The 13,124-nt window shown below is 35.2% G+C and overlaps 2 protein-coding genes across 2 annotated transcripts; both read right to left on the bottom strand.

The window, feature by feature from the left end:
• On the bottom strand, positions 1-2,503 carry LOC119634344. Its single transcript, XM_038028429.1, has 5 exons — positions 2,189-2,503; positions 929-1,021; positions 696-852; positions 480-613; positions 1-409 (listed from the first exon to the last, which is right to left on the bottom strand). The coding sequence occupies exons 1-5, from the start codon at positions 2,301-2,303 to the stop codon at positions 69-71; spliced, it is 840 nt and encodes a 279-aa protein (XP_037884357.1). The 5' UTR covers positions 2,304-2,503; the 3' UTR covers positions 1-68.
• Positions 2,504-9,823: 7,320 nt separating this feature from the next.
• On the bottom strand, positions 9,824-11,629 carry LOC119634345 (circadian clock-controlled protein daywake). The gene is made up of 5 exons (XM_038028430.1): positions 11,379-11,629; positions 11,223-11,315; positions 10,621-10,774; positions 10,418-10,551; positions 9,824-10,334 (listed from the first exon to the last, which is right to left on the bottom strand). Exons 1-5 carry the CDS (start codon positions 11,461-11,463, stop codon positions 10,027-10,029), a joined length of 774 nt encoding a protein of 257 aa, XP_037884358.1. The 5' UTR covers positions 11,464-11,629; the 3' UTR covers positions 9,824-10,026.
• Between the last annotated feature and the right edge of the window lie 1,495 nt (positions 11,630-13,124).

The following is a 13,124-nucleotide window of genomic DNA, read 5'->3' as shown; positions in this document are numbered from 1 at the left end:
TGTCTATCCCTTGAAATTTTTTATTTTTAGAATTTGTTTGTTGCATAATTTGAAAAAATACTTATTTCTCAAACTTTGTTATTATACAGTTGAGCTGGCGTAGGAATGTCTTCTACGAAAAATGTGGCGGGCATAGCTAAGAATACGTTGGACAAAAGATCGAATAATATGCGTTCTACGGTTTCGGTGATTAAAGGGCGTAGGGCTTCAAAGAATTCTCGCCAATTTTTATTAAACGATTCATTTGTACTTTTTTCAATTTCTTTATTATTGCCGCCGAACAAATCATCAAATTGTGTCCGCAAATTGCCAATTTCGATCTCAGCGCGTAGCTCGGTGATATTATAAAAGGTGAAGCCGTCCTTTTCAATTAGTTTCGTTTTCGTTCGCATCACTACCGCTAAATCATCTGCAAGAGTGCGTGGGTGAGTTAACATTATTTACATTGCGGTACGATCGACCCTATGGCGGTAACTTACCCATTTCTATAAACATGTGACCTTCGCCTTGTAATGTTAGCACTAAAACACGACCATTTAATTTGTATTGCCCCTCCAATCTCAGCTTGGGAACAAGAATTGTGGTCAGCCAACTGAAATCTCTTTTGCTAACCCTATTTGAAGAAAAACAAAACCAGTTAGAGTAGTGTGCTATGGTTGTGGAGTGAGGTTGCATAAATTCACTTGAAATATTACCGGCTTTCTTTAATTTGAAGTTTTGAAAGACCCGTCGCTGTTAGGTTTGTAAGATGTGCGTACAGATTTGCTGCTTCCGTATTCGCTTGATTAAAATCAATGTCATCGAGTATAAAGGGATCTAAGCGGCGAACAATCCCCTCAAACTCAGGTATGCCTATTTCAAAAAAAAAAGGTAATTTTAAGTTTATATATCGCAAAAACTTTTCATAAACTTTTCCACGTCAACGCACCTTTAGAAAGTTGAGTAATTAACATCTGAATAGATTCCGTGGAACATTTTGTAAACTCTGGCTCGTAAATTTTACATGATTTAATATAAGACGCTGCAAAATGATAACAATTTAATATATTAGACCGTTTGAGTGTACACACATATCTCTCTACGTTTGGTTATGCACGATATGCGCTTCTATTTTAGTAGCCAAAGATGTCACCTTTTTTGGCGATACTTTATGTGCCCATTAAACGACATATATTTTGCTTGAAAAAAAAAAAACAAACAAGCAAGCAAATTATATTCGGCCTTCACCGAATCTTCTACACCCATCACCTGCCTCCTAAGAAAAAACTAAAAAAAAGAAAGAGAACTCAGTTTTCCTACTCTTCAAGATTGGATGTTGCATGGATGTGAAGGCGCTGTAGCTGTGTCCTTTGACCCGTTTTACGCCATTTTCATTTTCTTTCGCAATTTGCGCCCGCGGGAAAGTTTAACACAAATGTTACATAGTTGGGCAGATGGACAGAGGGACGGACGGGCATGCTTAGGTGCATTCCGAATTTGATGCTGATCAGGAATACATATGTACTTTGTGGGGTCCCTAACTAGACTATATATACATAGTAATTTTCAATACAGAAACTTTGCCAAATGCTATACACAGCTCACATACCTGATTTTGTTAAAGTGGGCAAAATGAGTATCATCTTTCCTCTCTATCTACGGCCTAAGGCTGATACGCAATTTTTGCATTTACTTATGACGCGGAGGTGCATTTGTGTGTGCGTCTTAAGCTATTCCCCTAAATATTGTAATAATCGTGACCCTTTTCGTTATAAAATATTCAAACATATATATTCTGTTTTCTATTAAGCGTGCATTTCCTTTTTCAAGGCTTGCGCTCACTTTTCTCACAAGGTATTTTCACAAAAAACATTTGAATTATCTTGAGGGACTGCGTGGGTTGCGCAAACTAGCATCGCCAAAGGACATGTGGAGAATACTGTGGCGAATGTACATAAACCAGGACGAACCAATCTATGGATTAGTGGATTGAGATCAAAATTCCATTTCTACCGAAAGCTTTTCCACAAGTACGTTAAGTTCGCAATTTATTCGTTTTGTGAGTATTAGTTAATTAAAAAGGACTTTTTATATTCCCTTTCGCATTTTTTCGTCTACCAATTATGAATTATTTTGTTTCTTATTTAACTACCACAGTCACACAACTTAAACGCACTTGTGTTTGCGTTTCATTTTAGATAAAACTTACGTTTCTCTCTGAAGTAATCGAAAGCATTTGAATAATTTTCGCCGCCCAATACGATGACAAACAATGCCAAAATGCAATGACCCATTAAGTTAGTTGACCTTGGCACTTGCTGCATTTTTATGATTCTTCGATGTGTGCTATAGGTAGGTACGAGTGCTTTTAAACGTAAATGAGAGATTGATAATCTGAACACCGACACGTTTACCTTTATTACGTTTCACTTCACTTAAATTAAATTAAATTAAATTAAAGATGAATTCGAAAAGTAGATTTTATCCGGTGTTTACGCTTGCGTTCGTTATAGAAAACTGGGCAAGTTAATGACTGCGATCAGCTATTTTATAAAAGTGCTAACTTAAGCAAGCGTCAATTAGCAAAAGTGACAAGACGAACTTTTCATTCAAGCATATATTATGATCACAGTAGAATAGCAGCAAGCAATCATAAAGTAGTTCCTCTATATATTTATTAATAGTACATTTGTGTAATTAAAGTTTAAAGTTAATGACTCTGGGGAGAAAAGATGTCGAATTATTTCCTCGTTATTTTTATAATACGCAAAATATACCCATAAGTGATTCTACCTAATTAATGCAAATCTACATATGTTTTTATGCGTACATATGTGTAAGTAAATAAATGTAACTGTCCACTTGAAATCGGAAAACTTACCCTTGGTTGGAATGGCCAAGCAGACAAGCAATCAAGGCAAAAAAGGATAATCATGTTGATTGCGTTGATACGCAATCTATATGCGCGTGCATGCATTCACTGGTGCTTCTAAAGGCCGCCTGTTGCCCAGGTTGGACAAGCTCGATCAAGTAAACAGCCCAATATGACGGAAACGAATAAAGCATTTCTCTTAAAGTTTATTTTTATTTGCTTATAGGGATGGGACCTGAAATGATTCACACCTACAAGGTTCAAGCATTTCAAATTACGGGTCATTTGAAAATTTACTGTTTCCCTACAACACAGTTTTTACACTATACCGCAGTTATGTAGCAGTGTATGTACCCATATACAAAAACTATTAAAAGAAACACATTAATTGTAGAGAAACGGACAAGTTTTTTAATTTCTCAAATTTTTACAACGGATGCATCGGAGATTACATCAGAGGTCAGATGTTGTTTCTACAAAACGTGAGGATGATCGGAAAATTGTGTGTAGAAAGAGAATGAACCTGAAGGAGTTTGAAAAGCATTTAAACCGTCGCTCACAGAATTTTGAAAAGCATATATGGGTATTAAGTGTGAACTCTTATGCTATTTCATGTTGCTTACCATTAGGATATGCTTAGGATAATTTTGGTTATATGTTAGTTTTTCTTTTACGTTAGTATCGTTAAGGATATGCGTACTTAAGTGGTTATGAAATAAGGCTCTCATGCCTTCTTATAATGGTTCGTAACCTAATCCAATCCAATGTGTGAAGGAGAAGAAAATAGGCAAGTGACAAGCGAACTAAGCATAATCTCTAGGGTGGGGTGAAATGCTCCTCTGCTTGGGTAAGTTTCCGCATCGTATGTACAAATATTTCAAATATCTAATTTCGATATAGTTTTCGATTACTATGTCAAACCTATTTTGAAATGATATGAAGCTAACTTTTTATCGCCAAAAACTTTCTTTTATACCTTCTCTCGCATGATAGAATATAGTAGATGTGTTCTTCTATCTATCTAACAGAAATACATTACAGAGACGTATACCCATATACGCGTCTAATTAGTACTGAGTATTAGTATTGAGTCGATTTATCCTTACCGGCCTATCCTTTTCGAATATCTATTGAAACAGTTATGATCGCAAGGCGAAGAGAAAGATAGTTAATCATCAGGCAACCATGACATAGCGTTTATTCTTCTGTAAATCTGTAAGAAAACTTCAGTGAAAACTGGTGCCCAAATATACCGACAATAGGTAAGACATATTGAATTTGATTGAAATATTTCCAAGGTCGATTTGAAAGGGCGAGAAGAAGTACTCTCCAGTTGTCATGCACGAGCTCGCGACGAATATTGACTTTAAGTGAACACAGTCTCTTACTTATTTAGAACACCTGCTGTTAAGACCTTAACAAACTAGTTTGTCTTAATCTTTTCTCTCTGCCTGTTAAGTAATCGCGAAAGGGAAATAGGCCAATCATTTTTACACACTACATCGTATGTGTCTACAAATTAAAAGTATCAGATTAATTTATTGTCGCTTTTAAAAATAAATTTAAAATGGTCAGGAGACAACGGAGATATACTAATTACGTTACTGCGTTTGCCACATCGTCAGAGATCCTATGAGCCTTGTAGATTCTTGATCAGACTTGATGTCTTTGTGTTCATTTTTCTATCCTCTTGCCTGTCTTTAGCTGCTGTCGTTATTCTTCGGAAAACTTCTGAAAGCCCCCAGAATTTCGAGGTAATGTTCTTAAATCAGAATGAACCGTGCTTCCTTGATCTGTCCACAAGCGTCCTTGCAATAACTAAAAAAGTTGGCAATTTCACTACACCTCATTCGAGAGCCATCTAAGACTACAGGATGAAGATTATGTTGACTCAGTCCCTGGCGCTGGGCACTGTCAAACCTTTCTCTCGTCGGCTTTCTTCTTTAGTTATCGAACAAGTTCACTGAAAAGATTTCTGCTTAGTGAATTCCGCTTGTCTTACTATGCGCACATACATGCACAGGCACATAAGATTGAGCAGGTTTTTGTTGGAAATTTGTAGACGATATAATTACTATAATGAAAACAGTATAGGTAGCGGAAATAATCGCAAAACTTTTTATTGTACATTGTATGTGTCAGGTGATTATCACTCGTTTTATGTTATATTAATACACGTATCACTGTAATCAATAGACGATTGTATAAATCGATTCCATATTGAAGCAAGTTGTCGCTTTTAGGGCAGATCGAAATTTCGTTAAACCAAAAACATTTAAGTCTTACTTATCACTAAACCATGAAACTAATCGCATTAATATCATTTTATTGCTTGCGCGACTACTTCTAATAATATCGCACCATTTATGATCGACTGAATTCGTCAACAATCCTATTAATTGCTACATAATATTATTTCACATATATTTTGTTTATATTTCTAGGTTGAAAAAAAAAAAACAACTAAGACAAAAATGTTGGGTTAAATATCTTCCACTACAAATAAATTTCATCGAAATATCTCAAGGATTGCGACCTGTAGGTTAAACACAAGAAACAGAAGGCCAGACTAACGGACAGACGGACAGACAAGCTTAGGTCGATTCGCAGTCAATCGGTATAGTGCAAGGTGGCTTTATCCCAAGTTCTACTGGGTGAACCATACAAGCGCACAAACCTAATATGGCCTTGTACCTTGTACTTGAGTGTAGGGTATATCGCGAGAAGAAATTTTTTTTTTATTACTGTAAGAGATATTTTGTGATATGGTCCGCTGGGTTTTTTCACTTCTAAAGAACGCAGAGCTGTATAGCACAAGCAAATCGAATTGATTTATTTACTGGAAACAATTGCGAAACAAAAGCTTGCATTAATTAATTGTTCAGCCATTTCATATTTATGATAATTCTTTCTAGAAAGTTGCACAATTGTACATAGCTTGGAGCTAGCTTTGGCACGTGGATGCAAATGTTTTTCAAAATATTGAGCGAACACTTCATAATTGTTCAGAAAATGCATTTTCATCGGAACACGAATACAATTTCCAAAGTTTCATGATCTGTGGTTCGTGATTCGAAGTCTAAGCAGAGGATCGAATTATTTTTTCACATTTTTGTACGATTTGTGGAGAACTCATTTATTTTTATGTAATTTAAGGCACGGGGGAGAGGAATTAGTTATGCAATTAGTAGCTTAGTTGGGGCGTACTTTCTCCCTAAAATGTCCACTCAATAAAGTTCTTTCATATTTGATAAACCGAGAAAATAAATAAATAAAGTGGATTGCCTTAGATGCTGGCGCCTTAAGACTTTAATCTTAGAATACATTTCTTTGGCTAAATAGTAGCAATAGTAATAGACTTTTTGTTTTTTTTAAATTATGTAAGCATCATGACGTGCAATTATATCATTTTGAAAATGTTTGGTTTTGAAATGTTTGGTAAGCTTGAATGAATTGATGTCAATATCAATGGCTTGAACCGGTTCTCAAAGCATAATGAATTATAAGAATTTTTATGTTTTTCTTTGAAAACATGTAACGCTTGCATAAACCGGTCACAAAATTTTATGGCGAGCCCGCAGCTCGGTGCCTGGAATAGTGAAACATCAAAACCAACCAAAACTGCAAAGAACACACAACGCAACGCAATGATTATGATTATGTGGCAATAATTATGAAAATATTGGCCAGAGTCCTTGAAGACTTTGGTGCAACAGTAATCTTGATTAGCCAAACTTCATGTCAGCTGAAGAAATCTGCACTTCTGTACGTTAATGGATTAACGTAACGGGAAGATTTTGACTTTTTTTTCACTACTTGCACGAATTCTTTGTTGTGCGATAGCTTGCTGTGCTTGCATTCATGGTCAAATGTGTGGTAACTTACATTGACATTGGTTTGATGGCATTCTCAGAGTAAATTCTGAATCTGGTTTTATTTGTGATTCCTCAGTAAACAAATCGAAGTGCAAAATGACTTAATTAAAATTCTTATAATAAGTTTACAAGTGGTTCAAGGAGCTCGGTTTATTGAATATTGAACTAAAGTTGCGACAACTTTTTTTTTTTTTTAAAGTTCAAGTAGTAGTCAGACACGATGAAGATGGTGGGAGAAAGGCAACGAATGAGATACAAAAATCTGTAACAGGACGAATACGACATATTTCGTCTAGCGCTTATGAAACTTTTTCACATCTGCCTTCAACCAGTTGAGTGTACCCAACGAACACATACGTCATGATTCGTCTATCCGTCCTTGTCGGATTTCCTTATAAAATGTTTTTGCTATAGTAATGTGCTTTAGAACGTGCGCACGTCATTTTGGCATGTTATTTCATTACCACCCATTTGCACATATTGCACATGCTCAGTGTTTGACGAGTGTACGAGTGTATCGCTAAAGAGGTCGATACTGGTCAATACAATGTGATGACCTTAGAGCGGCGGCATGGACGGCTGTTAAAAAGCCTTTGAGTGAAGTCAGTTAGTTATCACGAATCGTTTTGTGTTCTTAGTAACGCTTGTTAACAATAAAACTAAGCTTTAAGCTTAATAAAGCTAAAGCATATGCGATTAAAGTGTGGCTTAAAAGTTTTAAATGTTCGAAAGAATGTTGAGGTGAAACAGTGCATGCCGAAAGTATATAAACGAAATCCAAATAAATGCGAATTAAAAGCAAAAAGATGTATGATAAGCTAACTTATTTATTTAAGCAAGTTGAATAGCAAAATAGAATAGCAAAACAAACAGCAGAAATGTTGTTCATAACAACGATGTTTTTATAGGGAAAGCTTTCAAGAAATCAAATATAAATGAAAAATAAAAATTATTAGATAATTATTTATTACTTTTTTTCACCTTTTTGTACAATCAATCCACCAGTGGATGTCCTATACATAGAACACGGCGATGGTCAGAAAGAAGTGAGGAAAGAGAAAGTGATAGGTTATAATGCATATTGAGATATATGTTACTATTCTTTGCAAAAGGATTTATTATGAAATGCCGGACCCTTTGCCAGAAAACTTAAGAGCTCTAGAAAGATTACTGCGGCACAAATATGTCGCATGTCGAGTAAATAAGATGGAATTTGCAAAAAAACCCTATTCTACTCCTAAAAGCTATTTGATGAAGGTGCAAGCATGTGGATGGTACTCGATTTCCTCATAAAATTTCTGTTTTGCAAATATTGCGCAGGAATAGCAGAAGCTCCTGATTCTAATCGATTTCACGAAGAGAGAAAGCGCCAATTAGACCAAGTTAAGTCGATATAAAGTCTATAGGAACTTCAAAAGCTTTATTCCTTTGCAAACATTTTTTTTTGTTTACGCACTCATCCCAGATGGATAAAGCCGGGCGTACCTGTTTTATCAGTAGTGTAATAGACAGAAAAACCTGTCAAAGATGTTTTAAGCGTATATTTTGTACCAAAGTAAGATCTTGAGTTAGTTGAGCCTTAAGTCTTCAAAGTGAATACATTCTCCAGCAAAGCAGTCCTGCATTTAGCTCTCTGAAGAAAGCCATGACTATGGTAGTTTACGCAAGTAATCTTCGATCAGATACGTATCGGGTTTGCTAACCAGTGCAATGGCACTAATTAGTAAGGAAATGAAATGTAGCACAAAAGAATTTTTTTAATAAAAATTGGCGAGATTTTTATAAAGATTTAATTTTAAATTAAAATCAAGAAATTCCTTAATTAAAGACATACTAGCGCAGCCGCAAATAAATGTACGATAAAAAATGTATTCACTTGAAAAGAAAACATTTGTGCCAAACGAAATTAAAGCCGGAATTTTTAAATGTTGAAAAAACGTATCGTTTCACCTAAAGCATCCACTTCCTGACTTTTTATTTTTCCATAAAGCGACATATAAGCGACATGTAAAAGTATTAAGCGGTGCTTTGTTGAATAAAACAATTATTTGAATAGGCGTAGGCTAGAATGTAGCTGAAGCATTTTTTCCATGTGTTTTTGCGTTTATTGCGGCGAACAAATAGAGCTTAACCAAAGATGAGACAGTTTTACATCAATCATCATTTCAAAAAGAGAACAACAGATGTAAAGAGACGCTTAAGGGTTTGGCTTAGCCAAAGTTGATAAGACAAGTGACCACCAAGTCGGCATTTACGGGTTCAAATCTCAGTGTGATTTGGCCATAGCTGGTCGTAGCTGCGTACGCACGTTCACAAGGCTGCGTCCACTGACTGTCTCTTTCTCTTTTTCCACTTCTTTTTAACTACCACCGTCTTATACTTACAGTTTATGTGGGTGTATGCATGGTGGAGTCTTACGTCTACGCGTTTGGAAACATTGTGAGCTGTTGGTGGGTCTGGTATAAATATTTTTGGACAGAGCTGTTTTTCTTTCTAAGGACGTAATTGAGTTTTCTAGCAACAGCTCCCGTATTTTTTCGACTTTAAGGCGCACTTCATGGAAAATAGGTTTTAATGTTACTTTCCGATCAAAATTTTTATTTATTGTTGACATAACTCGTACTAGCAATATTCAGTTCACCTTCACTCTCAGTATTACCAGCCGTCTCGGTCGTATTAACTAGTGTTGTCACTCCTTTCAAAACCCAAATTTAGAGAGGATCTAGCGAAAAAATATTTTAATTTTACCTTCGAGACCATTTTCCTATGTGAAAAGAAAGATGCGTCTTGTCCGTTCGAAGAATGCGATAATTCGTTGCGTAGCTTGTCAGAGTCGTTAAAACCCGCCGTCCAATCTTCAGTCTTGTTCCAGGGAACACTCATGAATAGATGACAGTTGTCGAGCTCTTTGCGGATATACTCCTATACTTGGCGGACACGGGATGTGCGTAGTATGAAGTGACGTAATAAAGTGACAAAAATATTTTCTTAAACAATACCTAATCATAACGATAAAATTTTATGAAGAAATCCGACAAGTACGGAAAGACTGATCATGACCTACAAACTGTGAAAAGTTTGTCCGTCAAAAGAAATATTTTTTTTTCCTTCAGCGCTTGCTATGCCATCGTACACTAAACAAGTAAAGTAAATCTCACACATACATATAGTTTGTGGGAACTGCTGTGAAAATTGTGAAATTTGAACAACGGTATCTATGTGAATTTTTAATTTTACTTAAATCTCTATTGTCACAGTGAATAACATAAAATTATGACTAAAAGTAATTATTACATACAACTACAAGTTTTCAATGAAATAACTGGCCGGAATAAATTTGAATACCGCTTTCACGCGATTGGCCAAGACGGCTTCACATGTCTGTCTAATCGCTGGCTTCAACGCCTCGTAGAGATCGCGCCAATTTTCATTGAACGTCATATTTGCAGCATCTTCTAGATCCTTTTGACCGTTAAATAGATTCTCGAGCTTAATATTAAAGCCACCAATTTCTGCGATATCCAAATGAAAATCTACGATATCAGAAAATGTGAAACCATGTTCCTTTCGCAATTTATATTTGATCTTAATGGCCATAGTAATCTTGTCTGAAAATTCAATGCCAAATGAAAGTTTCACTTAGTGCATAAGCATTTGAGGAAAAGTAAAATAAAACGGAACGTAAGATTACCTACTACGAAGTTAAGTTTGCCATGACCGTTTAGGGGTAAACTTAGTATCCTTCCGTCGACTTTGTAATCGCTTTGGACTTTCAGTTGAGGAGCAAAGAAAACTAAACTTAACGTTGCTTCCTTTTCTTTCCAGCTAAACGCGTTAATACGGAATAATTTTACTTCAAAATGCACTCAATAGACGTAATTGAAAATTTCTTACTTAGCTTTCTGGGTCTGCGCTTTGCTTCCTCCACTAATTAACATGTTAGTAAGCTCGGCGTTTAACGATACGGGACCCTTGGCATCTTGAGCTATAGTCACACGTTTCACTGGTAAGGGATCTAGCGATTTAACCTCTTTTGACCCAGGAATTCCTTGAAAAAAAAAAAAAAAATCAAAAAATTGTATTCTTCTTCGCCACAAATATGTCTCTTGCATATTTCAGGCATTTTGTTTCGAAAAACGCATGTACATCTCTTCCAATGAATTAGGTCGTTAGGACACCTGAAAAATACCTGAACTAAGCGACCTGTCTGCTTACGCACAAGCTATCAAAGCGTTGCCAAACGGAAACCTTAGAATTCAATGACTTTGAGTGAAATATTTGTGAATAACCGTAAGCGGTGTTAATCGCTTTCGCTATTACTGCTGACGCATCTTTAAAAGTACTTATCTAATTCTCACTCGCGACTTATGAATGCTCATCGAACACGCATCCACGGTTAATACGGAGGGGTAAGGGCCGCAGTGGGAATATGATTGGATTGACCCCCTCTCCAAAGAACTCGACATATATTTGATATTAAATATACATCAACTTACCGTCTTTATATTCGCGAAAGATCGCATCAAAGTTGGAGGTGAAACACTTTTCAAAACCAGGATCATCTCGGCGACATGGTGTCAAAAAAGCGGCTGTAACATAACATAACAATATGACTAAGTTGTTTCTTTCACTATCTCATTGAAAGGACTTACGTTTTTCTGTCAAGTATGTGGCTGCCTGAGACGCGCCTCCAAACGTTACCACGATAACGAACAATATCAAAAACTTCAACGTCATTATGCAAAGTTTGTGTTTTTTTCTTTTTGCTTTCTTTTTAAAATTTACTACAAATTATATTATATAAGCCACTTATAAAACGGTCTCTTCCTAACTGTTTTGTTGTTTCTATTCAAATGTTCATTAGAATCGGAGAGTGCAAGCATTTATAACTACAATTATTTGCTAAATATTAATCTTTATTAATTCTTGTTAATGAAATTGTTTTTTTTTTTTTTTATTTTCGTTTCTTTTTATAAAATTTTATTCTTGTTTGATTCCTTGAACTGGTTCTACCAAAAAAAAAAAAAAAAAAAACAAACTAGATTTTTCACTTTTATATAAAGTTTGTGTGTTTTTTCGGCTATTCTTCTGGAATGGGAGCGATTTAAGAAATTTTTATATAATTGAAATATCTGAATATTTACTTCTACTTAAGAATTTTTCGTTTTCGTCTCCGTGTATGCAAAAAAAACAAAGATGTCAACTAGAATCATAGAGTATTTCGTTAAGGAAAGATTAGAGACAGCGAGAGATAGAGAGAGAGAGAGAGTTTGATTGGAAAGGTGAGCTTCAAAAGTAAGCAAGCTTTAGCTTAGACATGTTGCAGGGCCTATAATAAACGCTACGCCTATCTTTGGAGTGAAACGACTCAAACACCTTTCCCTTTCTGAATAAATGATGTAAAGATATAAATTCGTAGGAAGACTGTCTTAAATTTTTCTAAACTTTTCCTCCGAAAGACATTAAATTTGTTATTGTGTGATTGTGTCTTTTAAAAATACAACCAGCCATCAAAAGTCTGACTAAATATATGTTACTCTTGCCTTGTCAAAAGCCGAGAGCACGGAGCCGTGAAACTGGACGGAACCACGTAATAGATTGCATGTTAGCTTTAACAGATTATTATGGATTACTTCTAATTCTTTCTGGGGTGAGAATTTGCGTTGAATAAGCTTTTTATCGTTAGTGTTTAAAGTGGATGTCCGATCAATACATTCACGTAATTAATTACACACGGTGTATGGTCCATAAATTTCATCTTGGGCTGAAGTATTTAACTTCTGGTTATTATTATTATTATTATTATTGCAATTTTCTTGGACAAAAAAAAAGGTAAATTCTAGGAGTAAAGGTAGTATGAACCTCCCTAGAAACTAAGACTTCTAGCTCATGTTAAGTGCAGCCATTTTAATAAAGTTGAATGTTTTATTCGCCATCAAGTTCTACACAGACTTCCCAGACACCCATAGGGTTAGACGCACCGAATACGAATCTTGGTTCGTGAAATATTTGTTCGTTCGCGCCTTAATTTTTTTCATTCGTTAAGGCGGAATAATATCTGTTTGTAGATTAGCTAGTACATCGTTGGCAATATTTTCAGAGTTGAAAGCTGCTGCATCATCTCAAATCTTCTATGGCTACTATGGTATTACATTATTAATAATAATAATAATAATAATAATAATAATAATAATAATAATATATTTTTTGTATTTACATTATGTACTAATGTAAACAAAATTTAATTATTTTTAATTACAATTGAGTTTTTATTAGTTTACTTTGTAAGCTTTGTTATTGGGCTCACTATTCAAATATTTTTATTAGCGTACCTGATAAACAATATTGAGTTTAAACAATGCGAAATAAATCAAAATATTTATGATCAATACAGCATC

This window comes from Glossina fuscipes, unplaced genomic scaffold (assembly GCF_014805625.2).
Source record: "Glossina fuscipes isolate IAEA_lab_2018 unplaced genomic scaffold, Yale_Gfus_2 3, whole genome shotgun sequence".
Lineage (NCBI taxonomy): Eukaryota > Metazoa > Arthropoda > Insecta > Diptera > Glossinidae > Glossina > Glossina fuscipes.
The sequence above is the reverse complement of the archived record's forward strand: the minus strand, read 5'-3'. Positions and strand labels throughout refer to the sequence as shown.